Source organism: Chanodichthys erythropterus, chromosome 13 (genome assembly GCF_024489055.1).
Source record: "Chanodichthys erythropterus isolate Z2021 chromosome 13, ASM2448905v1, whole genome shotgun sequence".
NCBI lineage: Eukaryota > Metazoa > Chordata > Actinopteri > Cypriniformes > Xenocyprididae > Chanodichthys > Chanodichthys erythropterus.
Window position 1 is genome coordinate 26918411 of NC_090233.1, and position 26095 is coordinate 26944505.

The 26095-nt window shown below is 38.8% G+C and overlaps 1 protein-coding gene across 3 annotated transcripts in view; it reads left to right on the forward strand.

Moving 5' to 3' along the window:
* The window catches only part of fibcd1b (fibrinogen C domain containing 1b), a 124946-nt gene that overhangs the window by 14713 nt on the left and 84138 nt on the right, over positions 1–26095 (forward strand). Inside the window, exons 2-3 of one of the 3 annotated variants that reach the window (XM_067408013.1) lie at positions 10281–10370; positions 21086–21565. In XM_067408013.1, coding sequence (XP_067264114.1) covers positions 10281–10370; positions 21086–21565 — 570 coding nt within the window. The remainder of the gene's footprint in view (positions 1–10280; positions 10371–21085; positions 21566–26095) is intronic. The other 2 variants (XM_067408014.1, XM_067408015.1) reach the window with 2 other exon arrangements.

Below are 26095 nucleotides of genomic sequence, written 5' to 3' on the forward strand. Positions count from 1 at the left end.
TGATTTTGCAAAGGAGGAAGTTTAAGTTCATTACTTAAACAAACTATGCAATAAAGGCAACTGAAAATGCTTTTGTGTTTTTATAAGATTCATAGCTCATCGTTATCATTGCATTATGAACGAATGTATTCTCAGGCCAAGAGTGTAGAGTTCAATAGTTCACCCAAAAAAGAAAACTGTTTTTATTTACTAACCCTCATGTCATTTCAAACCTTTCAAACTTTATTACTTCTGTGACACATGTGAAAAAAGTGTCAAATCTCATTTGCAATTATAAATTCGGTCAAAGTTTTCATTCCAGCGCCTGATTTGGTAGCACTGGTGGAACATTCATCATAAAGTTAATTTAATCATAAAGTTACTGTTTTTATGCATTAATAAATGCAGTTAGTAATAATATTACATGTTTTGATATCAGCAGCAATATCAGTTCACTTATTTTGCCATAGGTCAAAGTATGGTTAACTGTTTCAATGGTAACAGGTGAATTGCATAGGTGGCTTGTCAGCACTGATCAGGCAACATGACCCTGGAACATTCTTAGGAATTTATCTTGCGAAATTTCTTTACGAAACTTCTTTCCTAAGAAGATTTTTATGAATCCGGCCCAAGTTTAATATGGCAAGCGCATCACTTGAAAGTATGAGAGAGGAATGTCATTTGCCCTAGTCATACCATATTTGTGGGCTTAACTTTAGCTTTAGCCTAAGAGTCTACAGGGTTTGTTTAAGTGCCAACAGCAATTTCATTCAAGTCATGTTGTCTGAACGAATACAAACTGGGTCACATCCCAGAACCACATTGAGTATTAATTACCAACAGTATCTTTGTGTTGGACATTTATTAAATGGCAGACACATTTGTTTTACTAGATGCAAATAATTTTTGAACAAATTTGTATCTTTTTGTCTAGTCCCTTAGCACAATGTAGGGCTTTATCTCTTCACTTGACTCACTAAGTGGGTCATGTTCACACTGAACCTTTGGGTAATTGTGGATTGAAGATGCAAAAAGGTTTGAGTCACTATAGACATAAAGACATCTAGGTGAAGTATACTTAGAAGTTAGTTTAGCAAATGTATCCTAATTCTTCATAATTGTCTATCTGTCTGTGTGTCTCTCTGTCTATATAGCTATCTGATTAACTGTCTATCCGTCCGTCCATCCATCCATCCATCTGGCTGGTTGACTGTCAGTCTGTCTTTCTATCTGTCTGTCATGTCTATAATCTTTCATCCTTCATGGCTTTCAAATTTTTTTCAAAACTTGCAAAACATTTTTTTAAAGATAATATACCAAATTTAGTACCACATCCCATGCTCTTTTGACAACATTCAGTGTTTATCTTGACATGTGTTGCTTTCCTCGTTTAATATTAATATATTTCATTCTACTCAATTTATTTTAGTCATGCTTCCTCACATTTTGTATCCTCTTTGCTACCTCAAATCAGCTTCAGTTCAAATACAGGAATTTAAAAGACAATCTCAATTCAGTTCTGAATTATACACAACCCTGTTCTATGGAAGTCACAGATTTTCAGAATACAAGGTTGATGAATGCAGGATTTGCTAATCAAATTATCAAATTAAAGGATTGTGTAGCAAACCACTTCTTGCATGAAGGCAAACAGAAGAGCCTTTAAATGATAAAACCTGTCTGTATTCACTAACAGAGATAACAAATGTGATTACAAAATCCTGAGCTTTTCCCTTTCACCATTGTGAAAGAAGTTGAATGTTAACCACCTGTGTTTTGCTGTGAAATGGCCTGGGAGGTGATAGAGGTAGAAACTACAGAAAAGATCCCAATTACGCTTAAATAAAACTCAAACTTCATAAGCTGTTATTAACTGTATGTTGTGTGATGCGGATATTACTTGTCTTTTCTAAACCTATTAAAACACTCATCTAGTTACAGCATTGTGCAACAGAGTGTCACCTGTCACAACAGCAATGACACATAAAAGCAAGAGGTGCTCTGGTTAAATAATCATATTTTCACAGACACAATTACCACTGTAGACTACAACTGTTCATTTTCAGCAAAATTATCTCACTCTCACTGGAATTATAGTTACTGCAATGGTGAGCTCAATTCATCTTTGAGAAAGGTTTTGCTTGTTTCAAAGAGGAAATATCATTATTTCTTTTCAGTATGTGGCATATTGAATTGGTAAAAAACTGATGTGTGTCATAGGGATAAGAGTCTATTGTAGGGATGTTTGAAAACAAAGTCTGTAAGCATGCATTGAATTACAGATTTTGTTATGCCACAAATTGTCAGTTGCGTTGTTGAACAACTGAGAGGCTGAATTACTCACCATTGCCCAAACATGACACCCTCTTGAGAGAGAGAGAAATAGAGAGAATATTTAGATTATTTAGAAGCTTTCACCACAATCTCCATAATCACTACCTTGTAGCTACTGAAAAAACTATGAGACCATTAAGGTCTGTTGTCTTGGTCCAGCTATTTTTCTTCAAGAGACCTACATTTAATGGATGACGCAATGAGGTTATTTTATTTTTAGTGATATGAAACTATAATATACTCCAAAATCTCTGCCTTACAATTGGCTCTGGAGAGGCCTAGTCACCCGCATTGCCCTGAAAAGAGTTTCTGATGGCATGTGAATCAATGCACAGCTTTGGAGGTTAGTAGCTACTCTAAAACACACACACACAGGCTCTGAGAGTTCTCTAATCCACCCACTGTTAGGTAGGCGTCCTCTCTGATGCTCAGTGTTGGAGAGAGAAAGTAAGCTGGGATGGATGGGTGAGTGAAAGAGACAGAGGGAAGTATGACAGATGGGCGAGAAAAGAACATACGTGAAAGGTACAATATTTAAGTTGTGACAATTAAGCTTTGTTGCTCACTTGAAAGTGTGAAAGCCTCTTTTCTCATGCCTTTCGTATTAAGAGAGCATGGCTTTGTGTGTTTTCCCTTAACTGTATTTTCTATACCAAAAGACTGTGCTTTTGTGCTGGAAGTTGGGGATTATGTATTTGGTGTCAAGGGTTTTGAGCCATTTTACTCGTGTAATTGTCTCGTTGGAAGCATTTTAGGGCTTTCTGGGCTTATTACTGTAATTTCATGGTAAGTGTTGTGTGTGGGTTACAAAAAGACTTTTGAACTCTGTAGACGTTTGAATTTTTTTAAATTAATCGTTATGACACTAAATATCCAATAGATGCTTTAAAACCTCTGTGTGTCATATTTTTCATAAAACCTGAAACCTATTTAATCTGTAATATGGGTGGGGGTGGGGGTATTGTATTTAATAGGGCAGGGTCAGACTTGAACACGGGTGACATGCACACAAGTACGTCAAAGCACATAATCTTACCAGGTGCTGTCTACAACAAATGAAACCCTGTTTGAACCGCAAAACAAATGTCTTACCAGGCATTGAAAGACATTGTTTGTCCAGACATTTGCTTTAGACATTTTTGGCAAAAATAAGTTCTAACCAAAATTTTATGTGTAATTTTGTCATCCCAGTCTCAGAATTAAAGGGTTAGTTCGCCCAAAAATGGACATTTTCATCACTTAAGCCACTGCCATTACACTAGACTTTGAGCACACAAAATTTCTACAGACACTTCAACAGTTGTGATATGACATCACATTCTGTCTTTAAAAACAACGACAACAACAAAAAACATGAATTCAACAAAAAAATATAACCAGATTTCATTCATACTACATGCACTGTAAACCTGGATAAGTTCTACTAACTCAAAAAACAACTGATTGCCTCTATTTTCTTAAGTTTGCAAACTTAAATATCATCAGTAAGCATAGCTTTTTTTATTTTATTTTTTTATTTTAATAACTGTAAATTACAAATAGACATTCATTTAAATCAACCTATATTTTATATGTTTAGCGTTTTGTTCATCTTAATTTAATGCAACTCAAAGTTTTAAGTGCACTGTAAACCCGAATAAGTTGGCAAAACTAAAAAAAAAATGATTGCCTCAAAATTTTTAAGTTAAGAAAATCAAAGTTTAAGAAAGCAAAACTGGCAGATTTTTATTTTGTACAACTCATAGATTTTAATTGTTCTTAACTTGAAATGTTTGAATACACTTGTACATTTAACTTAAAATGATCTTGTAACCCCAATGTAAACATATTTATTAGTGTAAAAATAACATGCTAAATCAAAAAATGCTAACTTGCTAATTTGTTGAATGAGTACAGCAATATAAAAAAATTAACATGCTTGCTCTCAACCCAAGCCATATGCACCGCTTTTCACCATGATGATAACTCTCCAAAAGTCCACATTAACAGAAACTCTTCTAAATTAGCATAACAAAACACTAATCACTACTAATTCTCCCACTTAATATTAATCTTGCACAAAAAACATTATATAACACTTAATTCAGTCAGGACCACTTAAGTCAAAAACAACAAGAGACAAAAAAATTTTTATTGGCATATTTGCTAAAGTTACAATTTGGCAGTATTTCTAAATACCCCGTCCTTTCAAGAGCTCCATGAAAGCCAAGACCGGGAACACCAGCAGCTTCTGGGGACAACCTCCCATTTTTTAACTGGGAGAGCAGCAGAAAATCCCCCTATTGAGAACAGAGCATGCATCAATGACAACAGAATGACACTGATTAAGTTATACACAAGTTTAAGGAGGAGCTGGGGAGGAGGTGGGTTGCAAGCAGCATGCAGTGGAAGCAGCCAAGCAGGCAGAGAGACGGAAGCTGCGTTTAAGTAATGCGCCTTATTTTAGAGTTGCCAATGGAGTCCATAGAAATTGGATCAGCTAATATGGGTGGGGTTGGAATTTGAGAATCAGCTGATAGCGGAGCTTGACTACAAGGCCTGCCTGAACTAACGCTGATGCTTAATTTTTAGCATTTACTCTCCCTTTCGAGTGCCATGGGTAAAGCATGCTGGGAAATAGAAATCCCAGCCAAGTTTCAGTTTAACTTAAGTTAGTCTAAATTAAAAGAAATACATTCATAAAACTCAAAACAATTAAACAGTTCAGTTTACATAAAATATATCAGTTCTATGAACTTGAAAGAAAAAGAAAGTTCTAAATACTCATAAAAGGTAATTTGACTGAACTAATTTGTTTAATTTAAGTTCGTCCTACAACAAATTAATTATTTTGAGCGTTAGGGTTTACAGTGTGGATAACCTAACCTGTAGGTGGATGATGAGAGTTTAGCCGATACCAACTATAATTAGTCCAGTCTGCAACATTATTATAAACAGCTGAATACTTGCATATTTTTGTAGCTATTGAAATAAAAATGCATGTATTTGGACTTGAATTGACCTGCTGGCGAATCCAACTGCCCTGTGAACGTTTGGGTATCTGTGTGGAGGGAAAGCATCTTGAGTGCACGTTCAGCGATGACGTCACGTTTTGGTTTAAAAAAAAAATGCCACCAGAGGGCATATGTTTGACATTAAAATATGTGATTACGGTTGAATCTATTTTTTCAAGTTCCCTGAACTCTAAACTTTAGCGGAGTTGTAAAAACACAAAAAAATATTTAGTGTTAACTTAAATCTCTGATAGATGTTGAAGGAACTCAAAAATCATAATTAAACTTTTTGGCACATTTTAAGTAAAATGTACTTTCCATTATAAGTTAGTTATACTGTTTGGGATTACAGTGTACTATATAGAACATACTTTTTATGGTCGAGAGGTCATTTCTTATTCAAATGTAATACCTCCTCAGACAGTATGTGATTTTGGATGCAGCTTGTGAGGTTTTTATTTATTTAGCCACATTTTCTGTCCCTTTAAAACCACAAAATATAAAGCTGTACTATTATTACTATTATAATGATATTATTGTTATTTATTAAAAACTGTGTCCTTGCTGTTTCTGCAATTTCTACTGCAATTTTAACCATCTGTTTAACTATATGACTATAAAGGGAAACCTCGAGTCAATATTCAGCTGTGTCTGCAATCCAAATCAGTTTACTTATCATGACCTCATTTACCTAGCATGAACTCATTGGTATCTCAGTGGACTGGAATGCAGGTGTCTAGGTCTCTCAGTTCAGCTTGAGGCCACCTGTCATTCAATGATTGCAGCAGAAATCGGCCTATAGTGGTTTAAAGATCGCAAAGCTAACCGCAATTTTGAAACCACATCAAGCAATCATTATTTGAACCATAACTTTAGACAGAAAATGCATCTCACACACAACTGTAATTCCTTTTTCTCCTGCTGTGTTCATGGTGTTTACAGTTTGTCAATAGTTTCTTACATATTTTCAATAACAGCGTCTTGTATGAATAGAACTATGCCCTTCATTGATCCAAAATCCACAGGCTTTTGAATAGAGTCCCTTTGAGTATGTCCCTGTAATGGAGTGAAGTTTCTCTTTTGGTTTTTGAGTATGTCCCTATAATGGAGTGAAGTTTCTCTTTTGGTTTTGAAGTAAATAAATCCTATTGAGTGCAAGAGAAAACCAGGACAATTCAGTTTACCCATTTATGCTTCAAGACGCCCCCATTTCTTCCCCTCAGATAGCATCAGTTCACACATGCCTGTGGCCTCGATTGCCCCCCAGTGTCTCAGTGGTGGATCTTTGTGTGTGTGTTTGTGTATGCCGTCCTTGGCTCGCCCTTCTATCTCATATTTGTAATGGGCATCACTTCACACCCGATAGCATTTGGGGTGGATTAGAGTTGAAGGAGCACACATCCGCACACATACACATTTCTATCATGTTGGAGACTTTCCATTGACTTCTGTTGTTATACTAAGCTAATGATATTTTCTATCCCCTAACCTTAAATATAACCCTCACACAAACTGATGTGCATGTTTAGAGTTTAATTAAAACATTATTTAGTATGTTTAATAAGCTGTTTTCCTCATGTGGACCGTACACTGTAGGTGCTTTCAGGTTTTACTATTCCGTTGGGGTCCATGTAGGCAAAACCGCTCCAGTTTTTAACTTGGACTATGCAGGTGAGAGTGCAGAGAGAGAGTGGAGGAAGGAAGGGTAAGCCGGAGCAAATGAAATTGAGAAGAGAGATAGAAAGAGAAAGCGAGTGATAGAGAGTTCATCTTTGTGGTCAGATGGTATTGATTCTTATGTTATTACATGCATTATTCACAGGAAACTCTCCTATGTATGAGTGGAGATATATACACAAGGTTGAAAAATCCATTCGTCTTCCTCACTGTGGGATATCTGTGCAATGTGCAATTTTTTTTTTTCTCTTTGTCATGGCCCTTAGTTGAGATTGTTGGAAACCTGAGATGTACAGCAATATTGAGTTTTGAGTTTTTTATGTGTGTGTGACATATGCAAAAGATGGATATTGGAAAGGTAGGGAGATGTGGTTTGTTGTCTGGAGCTCTAGCTGAGATTTGACGGGCAGTATGAAAGGAGAAGGAATGTTGGCAGTTTTATTTGTATGACCCAAATGCGTTTTAATAAACATGTTGTGCTACATTTTTTAAGATTGTGTGAACACAGCAGGGCAGGGCATTTAAAGGGATAGTTCATCCGAAAATGAAAATTCTGTCATCATTTACTCACCCTCAAGTTGTTCCAAACCTGTATGAATTTCTTTCTTCTGCTGAAAAAAAGATATTTGAAGAATATGGGTAACCAAACAGTTGATGGGCCCCATTGACAAAACATAGAATGGACTTGTGAGTAAATTATGATAGAATTTTCATTTTTGGGTGAAGTAGATTTCAGTTGAATTGGAATGGCAGAGTAATAAAGAGTAATTACTTTAGAGTTATTAGTCAATTAAATTTTATTAGTCCAATATATATTTTTGCAACAAACTTACTTAATCTTGCAAACTCTAAAATGCATTCTGTTTTTTGAAAGAAGTCTCTTATGTTCACCAAAGCAATGTATTTGATCAAAAGTACATTAAAACAGTAATATTGCTAAATATTATTTCTATTTAAAATAACCTTCAATGTCATTCTAATATTCAGATTCAGTGGTTAAGAATATATTTATTTTATTATTTTATTGAACAGTTGTGCTGCTTAATATTTTTGTGAAAATATTTTTTAGCATACTTGATGAATAGAAAGTTCAAATGAGTATCATTTATTTGAAATAAAAAACTTTTTGATACATTTTCCATCAATTTGTGTATCCTTAATAGGGAAGTGCAAGGATTAATCGTTTGCAAAATAAAAGTCTGTGTTTACGTAATATATGTGTGTGTTCTGTGTATAATAATTATGTATATATAAATACACACACATACATGTATAAATTTAAGAAATATATGCATGTTTAAATAAATATATATGTATATATATTTTATATTACATATAAATATAAATATTTTATATATAAATCTAACATTTTTCTTAAATATATACATGTATGTGTCTGTATTTATATATACATAATTATTATACACAGAACACACACATATATTACGTAAACACAGACTTTTATTTTGCAAATCCTTAATCCTTAATGAATAGTAGATATATCATTTTATATCACTATGGTAAAATTAGATTTATTTGGTTTATCAAGTGGAATTTAACGTGAGTCTGTATGGAAAATGAATAGGCTAATAGGAAATCTCTGAAAAGCCGATCACAAGGCTGTTTTTGGTGGTACAGTGACAAACACAAATCTTATTTCTGCAGTTTGGTTGTTGCTATGAAATCATTTACTTTAAAAACTGTAATACTTTAACCCTGTGTACTTGATGTAGTATTCATAAATTAAAACCAAAGATTTGGCCACCTGTTCCTGCCAGATAAACTTGCATGTTCTGTCAACAGATGATATTGTTCCTAGACAGTTCTTACACAATTAATCCCTATAATCTCGTCCTGTATAGGACAAAGAACCTGCCACTGAAAAATTCCTGCTTATTGATAGTGATTTTTAACACTGGGTGAAAACTGCAAAAATACAACAACTACAACAACAAAAAAATCACTCTTATTTTTTGTCTCTCTCTCTCTGTCTTTTTTTTTTTTTTTTTTTTTTTGGTCTCTTTTATTGTTTGTATCTACTGAAACAAATTTGTGGCTGTCAGAATGCTCTGAAGTCAGTATGGGTTGTCTGATATCTTCAGGCTCTCAGTTTCATCGCTTCCTCTATCTCTTTCTTTCTTCCTCTCCCAGGTGACTGGCGTAATTCAAGGCTTATTATGTGTCTTAAACCGAGGATGGAATGTGTGTAAAGCTTCTACCTCTAAATTAGCTTAACAAGTAGTCAGCTTATGCACACCTTACATGCAGACCTGGAACAATCTTGCTCTCTCTCGCTCTCTATGTCTCTCTTCATAACCGACGGTATCCATTTGTGTATCATGTGAGGGTTACAGGGTGTTTAATGTACATGATCATGAGAGGAGCAGAAAGATTGGATAACTACTCAGACAAGGTTAGTAAGTGATTTTATGACACTAGTGTAATGTCTGGTGGCTGTAGTTTTGAAATTGTGTATTTTAACATTTATTCTAGTGCAGTGCTTTTCTGTAAACAATATTTAATGGATGAATTGAATTTTTTGGGTGTAAAGTCGAGGTAAAACCACATTCACAACCCATATTACATATATAATGTGATCTATTTCAGTGACAAAAATAGATTCAATGAGGGGGGGAGAGGAATTTTATTAATTGTGAATTGCTTTAACCAAAGAATCTTTTCTCTATAGATGGCTGGATGGGAGGGGTTGAAAAATAATAAGTCTAAAAAAAAGTCTTTTAAAAAAGTTTTTAAGAGTCACACCATTTTTTCTTTGGAATAACATGCACCATTGAGTTGTTTGGTTCAACACATTAAATTTGTACGAGTGATTGCAAAACAGGACCATCTGGAGCTTCTGAAAGCGGCGTTACAGAGAGCACTGACAGGCCGCCTTAATGTCTCAGTGATCTGATTTTGTTACCATATAGCGAAAAGCTAATGCAATATTGTCCGCAGTTATTTCCTGGGACATAAAAAAGAAATCTGATGAGATGCTTATGAAAGTGTATATGTGACCTTATGTGTTTGTAAGATAAGAGGAGCTATATTACTAAAAGGGCATTATTAGAGCAAATGGATGATTCTCATGCCAGACACACATAGGTTTGTTTGACTATAGTGAGTACATCTCATAGACTTCCTTATAGAAGCCCTTATAGAAGTCAGTTGTCATGATAGTTCCCTATATTAGTTTATACACCTGGTCCTCACAAGTTTAGCCAAACCAGTACACACACATACCAAATGCCAAAGAGAAACATCACTTTTAGTTTTATGTTTGTTTGTTTGATGCAGACATTCTGTGAGTGTGTGCCCAACTCCTCTCAGCTCAAACACCGCTGGTCAGACTCAGACACAGTCAGACAAACACCGCCCAAGGTAAGGGCTTCAATCTCTCACACTATTAAAGCTTGATAGATTATTAGTTCCTGGAACTTTTGGAGCATATAAAGTGGGGTCCAAACGTCTACATTTTAAAATAAATTTGAAATATACAATAAATAAATAATTAAACAAAGAAACATTATGATACTAATAACTAAAACTATAGTTTGTAATGCAGAAAAACAAAACTGCATTTTCACTCTTGTTTTTAGACTTTTTGACCCCACTGTATCTTGTATAGATCAGTTTAAATGATGAATAGGCTTGTTCACAATTCAGTGTCAATGGAAAATTGTAGTTGTCAGGTGTATGCTTTGGCTCAGTTTAGTTTCAGTGCGTTTTAGTGTGGTTCTCCCCATGCCCCTTTGCCTGTGTTCTTGAGCCTTGTTTGTTTCTATAGTTACTAATTACATTCACCTATTGTTCCTTAAGTTACCTCATTATTACTCCCTCCCTGTGTCCGAAATTACCCCTTATACCCTTAAATATGGCAGCCATTTTCAGTGGTGTCCGAAACCTTAGTGGAATTTATTGAGTGCACTCAATCCCACAATGCACCGCAATTTTCGGCGCTCAATGGAGAATACCTATAATGCATGGTGAGAGTCGTGCGGCGAATGAATTCCAGCATCCCGCCAGAAAATGCCGCCCGCAGCTGAATCAACCATCTATTCATTCATTTTACAAACTGCTTGTCTGTGGCATACAGCGTAATATAATACAGGTATAAATTCATTTTTAATTGATTATTAAATAGTTTATCTAAGGTTTATACATAATTTCCATGACATTCACTTACTTGTTTTCAGTCACTCCTTCCAGTGAACTGTATTAGTGAACTAATGTAGGGAATAGTGAATGATGGTATAGGGGGCAATTTTGGATTCAGCCCCTGTGTATGCAAGATCTAGTTTCCTCACTTCTTTGTTCCATGTCATAGCTAAATTTCCTGGTTGTGTTGTATTTTTCCTGCATCTCCTGTGTTTTGTCATTGAAGTTTTTTGGATGTCCCTCTTTGCCATTTTCAGGCACACAGACAGAGGCAGGCAGGTAAGTTTTTAACAGGTTGTTTATTGAAAACTGGCATGGAAACTGGCAAATGGATGATGCAGGTGAGAATGGACACAGGCACATTAAACAGTCACTTAGCTGAAGCAATAAAGGGGAAATGTCTCTTTTCCCCTTTTCCATACTCAGAGGTATACTGGGAATTGGAGTCCGGGGAATGAGAGAGACGGTGACTGTGACAGTACTCCCCCTCCTGGCTTCCTATCCACGGCGCGAGGACGCGCCTACCAGGAGGGAGGGTGTCCTGGAGACGTGACGGGTGATCCAGGACAGTACTGACTGACCGGGGAAGCTTGGGAAGTGATGGCGGTGCTGGCCAGTTTGGGAGGCCATGGAGGTGCAGGCCCTTCGGGAGACCTTGACGGTGCTGGCCAGTCGGGAGGGCATGGAGGTGCTGGCCCTTTAGGAGGCCATGGCGGGTCAGGCTCCTCGGGACGCCATGGCGGGTTAGGCTCTTTGGGATGCCATGGCGGAGCAGGTTCCTCGAGACGCCATGGCAGGTTAGGCCCCTCAGGCTCTGTGGCCTTGGCCCAGACCCCAGGCTCAGCCACCAAGGTCGGGGATGGATAGCATCAGGTGTGGCGGCGGCCATCTTGACTGAGGGCTCAGGCGTGGCGGCCATCTTGCGACAAGGCTCGGGAGTGGCGGCCGTCTTGCAACTAGGCTCGGGAGTGGCGGCCATCTTGGGAAGGGATGCTTGGACTGGTAGGAAGGCCGATGATGGTATAAAGCTTTCCAGACACTGGTAAATGGCCTCCTCGCAGTCCAAACCAGTGAAATAGGGGAGCTCTCTGGGATCAATGAAGTTCACCCCGATCCTATACAAATTCTTCATCCTTTCATCGTCTAGGGAGCTGGTCTGGATGAGACGGCAGAATCTTTCAGTAAAAGTGAACAGATCGCGGCTGGATTGAGCTGCCGCCGCGATCTGCCCAGCAAATTCCCAGCCAGAATCCGTTGTGCTCTGCCTAGGGTCTAGTCTTCTGTCAGGCACACAGATGGAGACAAGCAGGTAAGTGTTTAACAGGATGTTTATTGAAAACAGAGGCACGGAAACTGGAAGATGGATGATTCAGGTGAGAATGGACACAAGCACATTAAACAGTCCCTTAGCTGAAGTAGTAAAGGGGAAATTTTTTCTTTGCAGGAATGGATCAACGCAGGAAAAAGAACAGACGATGGAAGACAGATTAAGGAAGAACTGGATGGCTTAGGTAAGTAGTTCAAGGTTCGTATGACTTTGTGTTATCCGTAGATGAGACCAGACACCATGGTGCAGGGAGTGAGAGTCTTTATAGTGGTGCAGATGATGAGTGACAGCTGGTAGTGATCAGTGATTGCAGATGGAGTGCAGGTGAGGAACCAGAGGGATGCTGGGAAGTGGAGTCCGGGGAAGGTGAGAGACGGTGACTGTGACAGTTGTGCACTTACAGTAGTGAGGAATGAATATAAAATTGAGGATTGAATCTTGCCTTTGGAAAATTGATGGGCTTAATTAAAGGATTTTACTATATTACACCTAGCATTTGATATGTAATCCTTTCACGTCTGTCTTTTAGAATTGCATGTTTGTGATTGTACTGATAAGCAATCAGTCAATATAAGACTTGCATGCACACACACGCATTTGGCTTATATTCTACATTCCATCATATTCTTCCCTGTGTGTCAGTCCTCTTATGGATTCATCTGTCTCATATCCACTGAAGTGTCGTTGCATTTTGAATATTTTATGCAAAGCACTTTTTTTTTTTTTTTTTGCAGAAACACCCTTCATCTATCTGGGTGTTAAAATTAAAATTCAAGTGAATGCACCAGTGTGTGGGAGAAAACAGACCTCACATGCCTATGTATGGTGTTTGTGTTTAGAACAACGCATGTATGTGTCTCTGTGTGTGAGAGAGTTCTGGAAAAAGGACAAAGAGAGGGAGACCCTGAGAGATACTCAGTTCTGAAGTTGTTGTAATATTCACTCAATAAAATACTACAAGCAAAAATAGCTACCAATCTGCTGAGGCTCAGCTGGAGAGAATCAGTGATATAACATGGAAAAGAAAACAGTCACAATGATGGTTGATTTGCAGAGAAAATGGCTCATACTCTATAGTACAACCAACAATATTGCCTTCAGTCTTTTGAGTTTGCCGTATAAATCAGTTTTAGCAGTTTTTAGATGAAACAGTGCACAATAGGAAAGTGTCCAGGGGTCACTGGATTGAGTTCAGTTGGATTACATGTAGAATTTAAGCGTATCAGTCACACCTGTTAAATAAAATAATGTTTGTCCTTAATTAACGCTGAAAAAAAAAAAAAAATAAATGTTTGTCCTTTAGTATGAACAGTTGGCATGAATAAATATGAAGCATTAGACATGAAAGAATTATGATGGACCTGGAAAACTACATTAAGTAATGTCTAGTGTTTGATATCTTGTAATTCATGCTGGCATTTTAATTTCTTATTTTAAACATTTGTTGGAAAGTTTGCGCTGCTCTTGGTAAAATGCATTGTTCTTATTGAAATGATCCGGCTGCATCTGTGTTCTTTAATTTGCACATCGTCAGTATATTACATGAAGAAATCGGCACTTTTTTGGTATTGCACTCTCACGCTAATTTTCCCTGTTTAGTAAATCTGGCCCTTGATGTTAATAATGTATTTGTAAATATCAAAACTAAGATTAATAAATGCTGTATAAGTATTGTTAATTCTTAGTTTATGTTAACTAAAGTAATTAACTAATGTTAACAAATGAAACCTTATTGTATTTTTTTTTTATGCATGTAAATGATAGAATATACAGTTTATACAGTATATAAACCATTATGTCTATAGAAATCTCACATAAAACATGGAAACCCAAAGTGTGTGTGTATTTTTTTTTTTTGTGATTTATGAGGACACAAATTTGTATAATGACATGGGTATTACACTGGTATTATGACATAAACATGAAATATGAGGACAGTTCATGAGTCCTCATATTTAAAATAGCTTTAAAACATACTAATCAATGTTTTATTAAAATGTAAAAATGCTAAATGTTTTCTGTGATGGGTAGTGTAGGGGGATAGAATGTACAGTTTGTACAGTATAAAAACCATTACGTCTATGGAATGTTCTCACTAAGATAGCAAAACAAACCTGTGTGTGTGAGAGAGTGAGGGAGAGAGAGCCATATACCTGTCTCCAATGTAATTCTTTGTAGGGGTCGACCGATTATCGGCTTGGCCAATTATCGGCGCCGATATTAAGCATTTTTATGAGTATCTGTATCGGTTATTTTCAAAACCGATTTGCCGATAAAATTTAATTTTGAAATGCGCTATTTTGCTCTGATGCAGCCACCTCTGTCCGAACGCAACACTTTGTGGCCTAGAGCAAGCTCCGCCCACTGCCAATCTGATTTGTTGGGAGTCGTGAGTCCGGCCAATCGGCACGGAAGGCTGAAGGCAACATTTTGCACTCTCACACCGAAAGGTGAGCACTAGCTAACTGGAGCTGCTTAAGTGAACAAGCATCAGTTGTCTCTCAATTGTAAGGCAGCAGCAGATGTTGCTTAAGTTAAATCACAATCCACTACACCTCAATTTAATCAGGACCTGAATACGGCGTGGGATTGCGGGTATTTCGCGATTATTAAACAGAAAATTCCCGAAAACATTTATGCACTATAGCATGAAGATTGAATCCAAGCACATTACCAGAGAATATCTAGCCTGACGTGGTCATACTCAATTCTAGTCAAAATATGAGTCTGATACTGCTCCATTGGGCTTTGATTATGGGGGCGTATTTCAACCGATCCAGGAAAGACCTCAATTGGATAGACCTACAACCAATCAGAGCTACAGAGTACGTGACGTATGTTGAGCGACGCATAGTTGTCAACAGAACTCTTCTTAGCGACCATCGGGGCCAGCTGATAAATCAAACTTTTGCCGAATCCCGTAGGAAGGACGGCAAAGACATCTTTCCCATCGACAAATGCCTTGATCGCGGTCCTCTGTTCCTCTTTTAAAATTAATGCGCTGTCGATATCTTCTATAACGGACGCGATGGCGGAATCTACACATCTCAGTTCTTCAACAGCCATCATTGTGGTAAACTAATTGACCTTTTGCAAAGACTCGTCCCCCTTAGTTACTGTTGCTTTGTCTGACAAGCCGTGGCGCTGTCACGCCACACAGAGTGGAAAATACATCGCGGAGCAAAGAAGAAACTGACAACACATTGACAGACGAGACAGAGCAGGTTTCTTATGATATTAAACAAAGTCCCAGCTTTCAAACTGTGTAGTTATTAAAAAAATTCAAACAATAAAAAACGTTTTGTGGCTCTTTAATGTGTTGTGACCATGATCGTGACAGATTGCTGTAGCGCCTCAGCTCAAGAGCCTTGTGAACCGATCATCTCTTCCTACTAGTCCATTTATAGCATCAAATAAACATGAATGAACATGAGAATGAATGTTGTTTCAAACGCGGAAAGACGTCAATATGCACAATTTTTCAAGTTTAACTCCACCGATGTTAATCTTCTAACTCCTGACTGCTTTGTTGGACAAAATGGCGGATGTGGCGTCCTGATTGGTTAGATCGCTTGTCAATCAAACTCCCCAAGCACTCTTTGATGACGTGGGTGGTAACGTAACCGCAGATAGCCTGTCCATCATCGATTAAAGCCCGCCCTGGCAATTTCATTGGCTCGGCCTTCTGGAAGCCGAGCATAATTACTCCACAATGGATCGAGTCCAGACCGAACTTCCCGTCCAAAAAATGTTGTGGGCGGGGTTCGGGCTGGCACCCAGGCTAGAGAATATCAGTTATATTAAAACTTTCTGTGAGACGTAGTTTCACAAACAGTTTGAGTGATACAGCGGTACCGAGTCTCCCTCTCACTCAAAATGCGCAAATGGCTTCACATCCATAGTATCCACATTGAGTTTGCGCTGCAAGCAAGATGTACGCTGTAATACAAGACTTTAACACACGTTTCAGACAGTTAACTTGATGGAAATCGCACTTGCACATCATTTTAACTCATACCAATTGAAAAATACAAGCTATTTTAAAGCATAAAGTACTTGCGTCTTCAGTCAGCGCGCTCTCAACCAATGCATGCACACACAGGACACAGCCGCCTCTCAAACTGCATGCAACAAGTGTCAGATTGAGTTATTTTTTGCGACTTGTTACACATAAACATTCAGTTACACACACAGTTATGTTAAAATGCCCGTCCTGACAAGTATACACGTAAGCACAGTTGGTTGTCTTTAGTGAATGTAAACAGCATGTGTAACAGTTCTATATTGCTATACATCTTAAAGAGACAGCAGCCTTTAAACCTGCTACTGTCTACTATTGCCTGTCACAATCAAATAACAAAAAATCTTTAATAAGCATTAATCTGTATTTCATTTATACAGTTAAGGCTATGTAGAGTTATTTTATATTGGATTATTATTCTTATTCTCCTTATTAATGTTATTGTAACGAGGTTCTTGTAAGGGAAGGAAGAGGACAGGGTCGGCTTGACTGCTGACGGTGGCTTTTTATTGGAATAAATTCACTCTCAAAACAGAACGTTGTGCAGACACAAAACATAAACACAGTCACAAAATATCTTTCACTCCAGCAGAGACTTCAGGGCTCAGTAATATCCACCAGTCAGCAGTCCTTCTCTCTCTCGCACACTCCTGTTTCTACTGGTGTTTTATACTCTCTCCAACCCAATTACTGAAACAAGAGACAGGTGTTCATTATTTGCGTTTAACCCACTCACTCACCGTGCGTCTCCCGACTCTCTCTCCCACTGCAGACCTCGCTGAACCATGCCCCCCTTTCCACATACCCCCACCGCCTGACTCAGGCCGGTGAGCCGTCCGGCCTGCAGAACAAACTGGGTAAACACCTGCTGGCACGGCTCCGTCCACTGGACCGTATCTGGTGCCTCCTTTTTAGTAAGATCAGTCAAGGGGCTGGTGAGGTCCGAATAATTAGGCACAAACCTTCTGTAATATCCCGCCAGCCCCAGGAACTGTCTTACCTCCTTTTTGGTCTTGGGGCACGGACAGGTCGCAACTGCTGCCGTCTTATGAATTTGGGGATGCACCTGCCCATGCCCCAAGTGGAAGCCCAGATACCTTACTTCCACACGCCCAATCGCAGTGAGTCCGGCCCCCCTCAGCGACCTCAAGAAAGCCCTCAAATGCTGCATATGCCGCTGCCAGTCATTACTAAATATGATAATATCATCCAAGTAGGCAGCAGCATATGCAGCATGGGGGCCGTCCAGGTTGGAGAGGCTGACCATCGATGGTACGGACCTGTTCAAATGCATGTTTCAGCGTCTCATCCTGAGACTGCTCCAGGGGAAAGTCATCGCACTCCGAGAGAATAAGTCTCTCAATTTCGCTCTGTTCCCCTGAAGCCGTACTCAGTGGTCCCCGATCAGTCTCTCCCGTCTGCACTCGCGCATCCCCTTCTGGTGCATTTTTCCCCCAAGAGGTATCTGTGCATAAAAAAACCAATAATTCAGTAAACGCTGGCCAATTCGTTCCCAAAATTAACAGATGCCGGAGGTGCAGATTATCTGCCACCTCAACACTATGCTTTTGAGCCCAGAATTGGATAATGACAGGCACTGCAGCATCCCCATGCAAACACCGCACCTTAACCACGTGGTTTGTATCCCATGGCCCAGATTGAATCAGGCTTTGATGGATTGAAGTTTGGTTATATCCTGAATCCACCAAGGCCTGATAGGTACCCCCCTTGATACTCACAGGTATTTGGTACTAGCCAGCTTGACCGGGGGCAGCCTGTGGGACATCCGGGGCCCGGACCATTGTCCCGACCTCCATTACAGGACACCTATCCACAAAATGTTCCGGGTCCCCGCAACACCAACAGGCCGGCCCAGACCTTCCCACCGCTCTAGTGGCAGAGAGTGGGGTAAACAATTGGCATGGAGAGAGCAGAGAAACAGGAGCGGGGTCCGGCCCGGCAGCGGTCAGCTCTCGGACTCACAAACTGGACCTAGGTAGAGGGATAGGTCGAGAGAGAGAAGGAGGTGGGAGAGAGGGAGAGAGAGAAGCAGATGGCAGAGGTTCGCCGACCCCTTCGCACACCACCATGTGGTCCTCCACAAGGTGGATGGCTGAGTCCAGCGACGTGGGGCGTTGGCACTGGACTCACTTGGCCGTCTTTTTCAGAGACGAGTGATGAACTGCTCCAGCACCACGCAATCGATGATTTGGTCCACTTTGCTTCCCTCAGCCAGTAGCCATTTGCAGCAGGAGTCCCGTTGCTGTTGGGCCATTACGAAGGGCAGGCCGGATTCACCCAATTCCACAGAGCGGAAACGCTGGCGATGTTGTTCCAGCCTCTGGCTGACCCGCTGGATGATGGCCCTCTTGAGGTCATCGAAGACCAGGAGGTTCTGTACTGGCAGCTGCTGTGCCACCCCTGTGACTCACCAGAGAGCAGTGGGATCAGTCTCATGGGCCATTGGTCCCGCGGCCATCCGCACGCTTCAGTGGATTTCTCGAAGAGATCAATAAATGCCTCCAGATCATCCTGGGGCCCCATTTTATTCAGTGGCAGGTGGCTTGGCACAAAAGGCTGCCCGGTGGTCTCCATACGAACCTCCCAGTGGATCCAGCGCTGGAACCTCTCACGGTCTTCCTGCTGGGTTTGCAGAATGTCTCCTGGTCGTTTTGTTAATACAGCAGGGCCTAAAGTTGCTCTTGGTGCAGGACTGCGAGGGACACGATGACGTCCGCAAATGGCATTGAGGACGATGCTTGCATGGGGGCTGCTCACCTTCTTCCTTCCCGGGTTTCAGCACCAGTGTAATAAGGTTATTGTAAGGGAAGGAAGAGGACAGGATCGGCTTGACTGCTGACGGTGGCTTTTTATTGGAATAAATTCACTCACAAAACAGAACGTTGTGCAGACAGGCACAAAACATAAACACAGTCACAAAATAACTTCCATATAAAAATAAATTCCAGCAGAGACTTCCGGGCTCAGTAATATCCACCAGTCAGCAGTCCTTCTCTCTCTTGCACACTCCTGTTTCTCCTGGAGTTTTACCCTGTGTCTCAATCAGCTCCCTAGTTCAGTAGTCAGGGCACTGACCAGGGAGTCGGCCATTTTAAGGGCTGTCTCAATCGCAGAATCCTTTCAGGGCACTGAAACGTTCGCTCCCTGAAAAGTCCCACAATGCACCATGAAAACTAGGGAGCATCGATGCTCACTATGCTCCCTTAACGGAAGTTCTGAAACGCGAAACTTGAATCACGTGAGCCAACTCACTACACACAACGATACGCGATAGGTGTTTTTAAAAATACAAACCGTTATTTTATTATATTTCAGCATACACATACATCGCTAGACAGGTAATGAACATAATCTAGCTAACACTTATAATTTATTCACGGCTGAAATGTCTCCCGACTCTCTCTCCCGCTGCAGACCTCGCTGAACCACGCCCCCCTCGCCGCAGTTATTATTAACAGTTCTCAGAATTAAAGATATGTTTAAAAGCATTTAGAAAAGATTTATTTTGTCAGAGCCCTTGTTATTCTTAATTTTGATGTTATTTTCATTTTTACACCAGACATGTATATCGGTTCAAAATATCGGTTATCTGTCTATTTCATCTGTAATAATCGGTATCGACATCGACCCTGAAAAACACATATCGGTCGACCCCTAATTCTTTGAAGGATAGGCTGAGGTATATAACAAAATGTATTGAACAAGTTCAGCGTGGTTTGATCTTATTTAATTCATACTAGGAGCTTATCACATGTAGTGCCTCAACATGTTCCGCTAGCTTTCAGAGATGGAGGAGAGAGGATCTCTGGTCTCTGAGTAAACTGTTCACTGAAGTGCTTCCCCGAAATCCTTTTTATTTTCCCAGAGCTGATCGTAAAAGCTAAATCATAAAGCAAGCCATTAACCACCCATCAGCATGGGCCAATGCCAGCATGGCTGTTTTGCATATTTATGATCAGGAAGGGAAAAAAAAGAACATATGTGTACACATTTATTTGGATGGTAAAATCAAACTGGTTTAAATTTTTTTTTTCCTGTTACGGGAGCACTATGGAATTAATTGATAATCCACAGTGACACCACACACTCAAAAACATGACAACATTGTGTCTACGTCTGTGTGGTTGTAAGATTTAAATTTGTGAAATGCATTTCTCAGATGAAGAAAACATGATAAAGCTCATTCTTATGCTTATGTATGATTGTTATTCATACAAATAATGCATCCTTATGTTTATATAGCCCTTTTCTCAGCAATATGATTCATATAAACAGAGAAGAGCTAAGGAAGAGTGGGTTGCTTGTTGTGTTTGCAAGAAAGGAGGAACAATATAACTAAGAAATGAGTTTTATTAGAGTAAACAGATGATTCTCATGGTAAATTGAAGATAAATGTAGGGAACACCTTTATCTCTCCTCCTTTGTCTTTCCTGCAGTTGTTTCAGACTGCAGTATTATCCCTGGCGGGCTTTAAAAAGCACTTTCTGTTCTGCCGAAATGATAATGATGATTATTATGTTATGATGCTTTAACTCTTTGTCTCTCTGTCTTTTTTTTTTCTGTTCCTGTCTGCAGAGGATGAGTTGTAGCTATCTGCTATGTACCATACTGCTCTTCGTGGCCGTTCTGCTCGCAGTCACAGTGACGGGAACCATTCTTCTTATGAACCACTACCAGGCTCCCCCCATGTCGGATGGTCCGCCACATATTAGCACAAATCAGGACGAAGCCAATGCATTGGTGACAGTCGAGAGAGGTGATGGATCACGCATTAATATCTTCATCGACCCCAACTGCCCTGATTATAACAGTAACTTCTTGCGGCTGGAAGGCGTGCAGACATCTTTGCTGCACTCGCTCACCGACCACGATACGGATCTCAAGTCTGTCAAAGGTCAGGATCGAGCGCTATTGGTCAACTTGGCAGAGGAAGTTGCTAAGCTGTCAGCCCATGCGGGCCAGCTGAAGATGGACTATGAGTCTCTCAGACGAGGACAAGGCAACCTGGGACAGGATCTGAACACACTGCAGACTGAACAGAGCAGACTTATACAGGTAATGGCATGCAGATACACATATATGTTACAGTACAGTCCAAAAGTTTGGAACCACTAAGATTTTTAATGTTTTTAAAATAAGTTTCGTCTTCTCACCTACATTTATTTAATTAAAAATACAGTAAAAACAGCAATATTGTGAAATATTATTACAATTTAAAATAACTGTTTTCTATTTGAATATATTTCACAAAGTAATTTATCCCTGTGATGCAAAGCTGAATTTTCAGCATCATTACTCCAGTCTTCAGTGTCACATGATCCTTCAGAAATCATTCTAATATGCTGATCTGCTGCTCAATAAACATTTATGATTATTTTCAATGTTGAAAACATTCAGCATTTATCTGAAATACATAGCATAGCATAAGTTTGGGGTCAGTAAGAATTACCTCTGCTTATATCTCCTTAATGCGAATTTTGTCATTGTTTTGGAACACACCAGCTTATTCATAACATGAAGGCTAACATATTCATACTAAAAGCTAGAAAACTTTTGATTTCAGGGGGCCTTTAAGTGGAGTAAACAGTGGAGAAAGAGTGTGTGTAACAATATATTAGATCTGTGCAGCTCTTAAAGTGACAGCAGCCTAGATATGTGCTGATATTCTGTAATACGATATATCACGATAATGAATATAATTTATCGTGTGCACTTCAGAATACCATGAATAATTTTTTGTATTCGCAATGTTGTTCATCACAGCACCAAATACTTAATACTTAAAGACTTAATAGGCTATTTATTTTCAAACTTAATTTTTTTATATATATTTTACTCTGGACTACAGCATGCCCTATAATGATTTAAAATGTTCTGATTATTTGTTTTTGTTCAGTAACACTTAGCGACATGTCTTCATTAGTTAACATGTTAATTCATTATTACCAAACTGACAATGAAAGCCCTTTTTTTGAAATTTATTTCAATAGATTGTGATACCATATACCGTGATAAAAGCTTCAGCAATTATCGCAACATGAAAATTTTATACCTTCACATGCCTGCTACAGCAGTCTAATAAACCTGCTTCCGTCTGTGTTCTTAATATTAATCTAACAACAAAAGAGAAAATCACTCACTGCCTCTTGACTCAATAACTTTTGTAGCTTTAATAAGAATCAGTGTATTTTTAATTCATACAGTGAAGATGAAGCAGCGTTTTAACATTTCTGTTGTTAAATAAACACTGATGTTAAAATGAAACTTGAGTTATTGCATATCACATTTTTTTTCTTCAATATCATGCAACCCTATTTGAAAGTGTAATTAGGTTGTCAAATCAATTAATATGTGAAAAGTAGCTTTAATTATAGTATAGCAGCTCTTTACAAAAGTGACTACCCATTTACTTTGTATGTCAAAAGAAATGGTGTTATAGGTGCAATAACTGAGAAAATTGGTGCACCATAAGACATCTGAAATCACGGTTACAAAACAGTCCACGTGAGCAGAACTGCACTGATTCAGGTGTGTCTCCAGCTCAGCAGTATCTTTTGTCAAACCATTGAACTTCTGGGAAATGGACAGGATCCATAATAAATGACGTTTCAGGGAGAATAATGCCGAGTTAACACTTGGTGTGTTTCCCGGAGTCTGAACCTCAGTTCAATTGCCACCCCGCTGGTTTGTTCTCACACTTTATGCTGTTTCAAACCGTGGCTCATTTGCAAAATGCTTTTCTCATCAATGTGAGACCCATTGGAAGCTGTTTACCACCTCACCAGCCAGTTTGAAATCTAAAAGTTAGTAATGAAGATAAATGTTCACTGAAACTGTCCTTGCATATCAGAAACTGAACATTTAGTCTGCCCATCCATCGGTGTATCTCGTATGCCATCTTTACAGTGCATACTGTAGGTGGCAAATAAGCTGCATATGAAGAGTCATGTAATCCATGATGGAACAGTGCATTTACATTTAATTCTGTACAGAGGTGACATGTACAGCAGCAATAATGTTTTCAAATTAATAATTTTAAATATGAAATAATGAATATAGAGCCACCAGAAGGACTACTCAGAATCATAAGTACATTTAAAACAATCAGTTGTCTGTATGAAGATTATTTGTTTGGTTGGTTTGTTTATCATTATTGATTTTAATTTATTTATGATTTTTATCATATGTACACTACCATTCAAATGTTTGGTGTCAAATGTTTTAATGTTTTTGCTCACCCATTTATGTGAACAAATATACAGTAAAAACAGTCTTCAGTGTCACATGATCTTCAGAAATCTTTCTAATATGCTGATTTGGTGTTAAGAAACATCTCTTATCATTATTACTGTTGAAAACCTAAATACTTCCTCAAATACTTTAGCATTTTTGTTGAAACATTATATTTTTTAAAGGATTCTTTGAATAGAAAGAACAGCATTTATTTGAAACAAAAGATATTGGGTCCTATCATAAACCCGGCGCAATGCGACACCAGGCGCGATGCAAGTGCTAGTTTCAGCCCGACACAGTTGTCATTTTCACGTCCTGCACCACGTTGTTTAAATAGCAAATGCGTTTGCACCCATTTGTTATATACCAAACATGCCAAATATTAAAAAGAAAAGGATTACAAAGTAAAATCGATAAACATGTTATAGATAATATAGATACAATTTGTTTTGTCAGATGGTCTGTAGATTTTTCTCCTTGCAAATTCCGCCATGTAAATAACAATTCCACCATGGCATGAGCGTAACTGTCTTTTAAAGGGAATGGGAGATTAGACTCTGATTGGTTTATTTCACGTTACGCCCAAAACACAGCCATTACTTATTAAGAGAATAGGGACAACCCTTTTCGAGGGCGCGCTGACCATTTTTCCCATCGTTACACTAGCAAAAGTGGACTCGGACACGCCCTAACTGCACTTGGGCCGTGTGCTTTAGACCATGCGCTTAAATCATTAAAATAGGGCCCATTGTCAATTTTGATCAATTTAATGTATTCGTTTTTTTTTTTTACAAAATCTGGCTGACCCTTAACTTTTGAATGCTAGTGCATTGCTAAAGCCTCACATACAATATTTATGAGGAATGCGTGAAATATGTATATAACATTTAATTTATATTAGCAGTCTAATGCAATACAATTATGAACATAGAAACATGAAATGATAATTAAAAAACAAAAGTTTACATAAAAATATGATCAAATAAATACCGCATTATGACAATGCACGGTTTAAGGCTGCTCTGATGCTGCATTTCAATACACAGAAGCAAAGCAACATTTGATACTAGGGGCTGAGCTGCATAATGTATTTTAGGCTGTTATGCGGCATTGTGTCATCGCAGAATTTACTCAGAGCAGTATTTACACTGCTGTGTAAGACACCTTTATTTGGTTTCAAGGTCCAGCATGTATCAGAATGCCACTGATTGTTTATTTTCAATATATTGTAATTTCTTTGTCCTGCAGGGTATAGGATAGGATTTTCTGCTATTCCAGGGTACTTTATAAGTGTGTTGACTTTCACTCTGGCATCCTGTAAGATATTGTACTCCGACTGCATTATGCTAGTGTTATAGTCACATACATTGTGTTATTGCCAGCTGAGGACCGAGAAAGCTGATATGAGGACATTGATACACAAGATGGCAATGGCTGTGTTCTATAGACTTCAGTTTCAGGGCTGGGGAACAGCAGATGCCACCTGTTTTTCTGTGTTAAGTGAATTACCACCAAGTTAAAGCCTGACTTTAATCTGAATTACGAAGACTTAAGGTTTAGGATTAACACCATCTCTCACTTACCACGAGTTACTGACAAGCTCCTACACACCAAATCTGTCAAACACACACACGCACACACACACACACACGTGGACAAACACACACAGCGGGCAGGAGTGAAAGAGAGTTGTTTATCGCTACCAAACACCTGTGTGACAGTGAAAAGCGTTAGCAAAATCCCCCCCTGAATAGAAAATAATCCTCCGTTTTCTGATGACTTCTAGACAGCAGAGCTGACCTGTGTTTGTGTAAGTGTGTGTGTGTGTGTGTGTTAATGTGAAAGGTCTTTCTGTTTTTATACTCTTTTTATTTTTATTTTTTTTTATTTTTGAGCTTTGATACAGTTTGAATGCATAGTTGGATTTGTAAAATCTGTAAAGGAGCACAGAAAGCAACACTCAGCACAGAATGAGTGCAACTGAAGAGTAAAGAAAAAGAGACAGGGGCGGGTGTGCGGTTACCGTAGAAACAGCGTAAAAATGTGTCATCCTCAAATTTATCAAACCTCATTAATTAAGGGCACTTATACCTGTAATTATCTCCCTTCACATGAAAAATGAAACACAGACAGTTCCCTTGTCACAGATAAACCCCATTCTATATTAAATTGAAATGCCAGTTTAATTGTTAATTTGTGGTGAAACCAGCTCTGATAGTTCACTGAGGTAGGATTTCCGGTTACACATGATAGCATTTTAGCACATATGCTCCATAAAGCAGCAGGATATGTGCACACAAACATTATAGGCCTCCCCCTCCTCCTAAAACCTTAGAGAGTAAATAGCATCAC